The 4,148-nt window shown below is 37.9% G+C and overlaps 1 protein-coding gene across 1 annotated transcript in view; it reads left to right on the top strand.

The window, feature by feature from the left end:
• Window positions 1,016-4,148, top strand: part of LOC107644713 (CLP protease regulatory subunit CLPX1, mitochondrial) — a gene marked incomplete in the record, with an annotated part of 6,122 nt that continues 2,989 nt past the window's right edge. The window contains 7 exon segments of the mRNA XM_016348639.2: window positions 1,016-2,531; window positions 2,832-2,893; window positions 3,061-3,158; window positions 3,295-3,374; window positions 3,554-3,604; window positions 3,978-4,052; window positions 4,128-4,148. Of these exon segments, the coding sequence (XP_016204125.1) occupies window positions 1,488-2,531; window positions 2,832-2,893; window positions 3,061-3,158; window positions 3,295-3,374; window positions 3,554-3,604; window positions 3,978-4,052; window positions 4,128-4,148 (1,431 nt within the window).

Raw genomic sequence — 4,148 nt, forward strand, 5'->3', positions numbered from 1 at the left:
ATTAAGAGAGTTATAAAAAATAATTAAATATTATTTATTTAAATAAATAAAATTAAATCCACATCATTGTGTGGCTGATTTTTTGTTATATGAAAAAAAAGTTGGTATTTTTTTTGGAAATGGAATTATTTGGTATAATTACATATGTATGGATTTTGTAGGTGAAAAGTCAACACGTGAAGGGCGTGTTGCAATACGTGGAGGCGTGCTGGACACGTGGCAACATCCTGGCCAACAGGTGGAGGGCGAGGGCGTATTGAAATACGTGGAGAGCGTGTTGAATGAGTTCTACAATACTGTAATATACTTCAAATATCAATATTCAACCAAAATACTATCTCTATTTTCATATTAAAAATAATTTTTGTCATTGTGTTCAACCTCTATTAAAATTGGACGTGTTGGTCTAGATGACATCACTTTAAATCTGATTGTGTATTGGATTATGGTATGACCACCATAAAAAGCAAAAGGAAAAGTATGAGGAATCAATAGAATATTTATACAATGTGTACAATGGAAGTTTAGAGAATATTAAAGATATAATTATTAATGTTACATTTTTCTATTAGCTGAAACTTTTGGGATGAATGGTATCATGCATGGTATTAAAGCGCTAGATCCAAAAGATCAAGAGTTCAAATCTTGGTGAACTCCAAAATCAATTTAAGCTTTTGGGAAGATGTTTATTATCGCTAGTACTTAGATGGTTATTTTAGATAGTATGGGAGATGTTCATTTTATAACTCAATAGCCCATTGTACACATCGTACAAATAGTCCATTATCTCCCTAGCGGGATCCAAAACAGAAAAAAGAAAGCGGTTATGGCTGCAAAATGGCAAGTTCCTCTAATCTATCTATGATAGTAAAAGAAAGAAGCACAGAAAAGGAAGCAATGTGTGACTTACAAGGAACAAAAATAGGATATGGTCAAAGTTGTCAAAAATTAGCCAAAAAAAAATAAAAAGTAACATACCACACACAGATTCACAGATGAGAAGCAAGTAACCGGTTTCAGTTTTTTCTTTTTTCTTTTTAACTGCTTCAGAATTCAGATCACATAAAAAATAAGCATCACCCACTTACCCTCAACAACTTAGAAAAAGACGAGTGTATGTTATGTGTGTGTGCGTTATATCTATCGTTGTATCTATCTCTTTCTCTCTCTTTCATTTTTCACACACCATTTCTTTCGCTTCACCGAGAAACACTCCTCAACTCTATCTTATTGCTCAATCCTCTCCCTTCATTCTCTCTCTCTCTCTTCAACAACTCAAATTTATACCCACTATATAATTCAGATGCATAGATCCAAAGCTGCAATCTTTTCTCAATTGGGTCCTTGAAACAAATGCAATTCCGTCGAAAACATTACTCTACGAACTTCAATTCTGTGATTGTTTTGTTAGTATAATCCCAGAGTTACTATTTTTATTTTATTTTTTTAATTTTTTTGGTGTTTCAATCAATCAAAATTCAACATCCATGTCACGAATCTTCTCGAGATGGAAGAAGGTGAAGGAAGTGGCGTCACTCTCCGACACCCATTTGGTCGATTCTCCGGTTAACATGACCCGAATTCGGAACCGAACCGGTTTGAATTACCGGTTCAACCGTGTGCGCCCAATCTCGACCCATCTGAATCACCATATCCACATCACTGGCGGGGTCGGACATCATCGCCGGCGGGAGGCACTCGTCGGAGTTCAGGAGCGGTACAAATGGGACCGGGGTGGATCCGATGACAACCCGATCCGGAAGATTCGGGCAGAGGCAAACTGCCCGCGTTGCAGCAAGGACATGAACCTCGTATTCTCCAATCGCCATTTTCCGACCACATCAGCTTCTGATTCTGATTCAGGTTCTGGTTCGAGTTTGGCGCTACATGTTCCTGTGAATGGTGGTGGAGAAGCTGGTAGTGCTGGTTACCAAGCGGTGAATCTGTGTCCAACTTGCAAAACCGCTTATTACTTTAAACCTTTCAGCACTTCACCATTGCAAGGTACCTTTGTGGAGATTGGGAGGGTAACTAATAGTGGCAGCAATGGCAATGGCAATGGCAGTGGCAAATCTCAATCTTCTAGGAGGATCACACATGGGAAGAATGGTGGTGGTGGTAAAGAGGGTGGTGGAAATAGTAGTGGTCATGGTGGTGGTGATGGTGAAGATTATGGTTCTAAGAATGGTGGTGGTGGTAGCTGGCTTGAGGCTTCATTGTGGGACACTTTAAGGTCCTACAATGGTGGCGGTAATAGCGGGGAGCCACCTGAGGTATGGCCTCCACCACCAGGTGGTAACAATGTGAATGGTTTGGCTGTTCATAATCCTCCAGGGCCGCCTTTCGTGCATGGGATGAATATGCGTGCTCCGGGGTCCCGGGAAGGTGGCTCTGGCGGTAGAGGTGGAGGTGGCGGAAATGAAGAGAAGACTTCTTGGGGAGGGTCTAATTTGGGTAAGGATTTGCCATCCCCAAAGGAGATTTGTAAGGGACTTGACAAGTTTGTAATTGGACAAGAGAGAGCTAAGAAGGTATCCTCAATTAACATTAGTTTCTGATTTTAATCCAGTTTTGTTTTTAGAGATATATTTGATTTTGGCATAGTAGTAATTAGCAATGGTGTGTATTTGCTCCCTTTTTGAATCATTGGCTAAGCAGAATGAATTGAAAGAAAACTTTTTTGCATATAAATATGTCAGTGATGTCTTCATCATTTTCTTAGTTTTGATCCCATGAAAAGAAGGGCCTAGTGTGTTAGTTGATGTAAATGTACTATTCTAACTTTTGGCTTTTGACTGTGGTCTCATTAATGGTTTATGTTTCTGATGAAGGTGCTTTCTGTAGCTGTTTATAACCACTATAAAAGAATATACCATTCCACTTTGCAGAAAGGGTTAGTTGACTTAGTTCTTGCAATGTCCTTTTTCATTTTCATATTTTGAATTTGGAAAGGAAAGAATCATAAACATATTTGGAATTTCCAAACCAAAAATCTCATAGTTTAGTCTTTTTTGTTATCTATTTGCCATGGTTGAATGAATTGGTGAATTTCAACACTAGGTCAGGGGCAGATCCTGGAGTTTCAGAGGGGTTAGATGATGACGATAATGTTGAGCTAGAAAAAAGTAATGTTCTTCTCATGGGTCCAACAGGATCAGGTAAACCACTTCCTCCTTCCCCCATTTAATTGTAAATTGATAATTATTGTCATCTACATTGCTGCCTTTTTTTCATTTTGATATATGAAATTAGAACATATCTACTATGATATGCTAACGAACTTTCATCAATTAGGGAAGACGCTACTCGCGAAAACACTAGCTAGATTTGTGAATGTTCCGTTTGTCATTGCTGATGCAACAACCTTAACACAGGCAAGTATGCACTCATTGATTCGGTCATGTTAGAATTTGGCAAACTAAGCATTCAAATGTGCCTTTCACTTGTGTGAATGATATAGACGTATTTGGTATGCTGGCTTGATGCAATCAATTTTCACTAAGACAGAACCTCATTGTTTTTGACCTAACAATAGGAAAAATTCTAATTGCAGGCTGGTTATGTTGGAGAAGATGTTGAATCAATACTGTACAAACTACTTGCGGTATGTGCATTGTTCTGCAGAAAAGTTTCTTGTCCACATAAAAGATGTTCATTGATTTGAAGTTTGAAATGAGGATTCAATGTGTATATATGGAATCTCTACTCTGGATCATACATATCGATCCTCTTAGGGGTTTGCATTCTTTCTGGAAGTATCACTAAAGAGATTTTAATTTTCCTTGACATATAGTATTTGGGGTTCCAATCATATGACATATAGTAATTTTTTCATACATTTCACACCCCTACAATAGTGGAAGCTCGTTGCATTGTGCCATCTTCTTTCTTTGTTTTAGATATTTCAGGCATAATGTTTCATTGTTTCTAGTCGTACACGTCTCCTCATCATTGAAGTGGTTACATTTGCAATGTAGGCAGCAGATTTCAATGTTGCAGCAGCTCAACAAGGGATAATTTACATTGATGAAGTTGACAAGATAACTAAGAAGGTTGTTAGCAAATTAGTTTCCCGTGTTTGTTATTTCTGATCCTATAGATATTAAACGTTCTGATATATGTTACAGGCTGAGAGCTTAAATATCAGC

Source organism: Arachis ipaensis, chromosome B05 (genome assembly GCF_000816755.2).
Source record: "Arachis ipaensis cultivar K30076 chromosome B05, Araip1.1, whole genome shotgun sequence".
Classification (NCBI taxonomy): domain Eukaryota; kingdom Viridiplantae; phylum Streptophyta; class Magnoliopsida; order Fabales; family Fabaceae; genus Arachis; species Arachis ipaensis.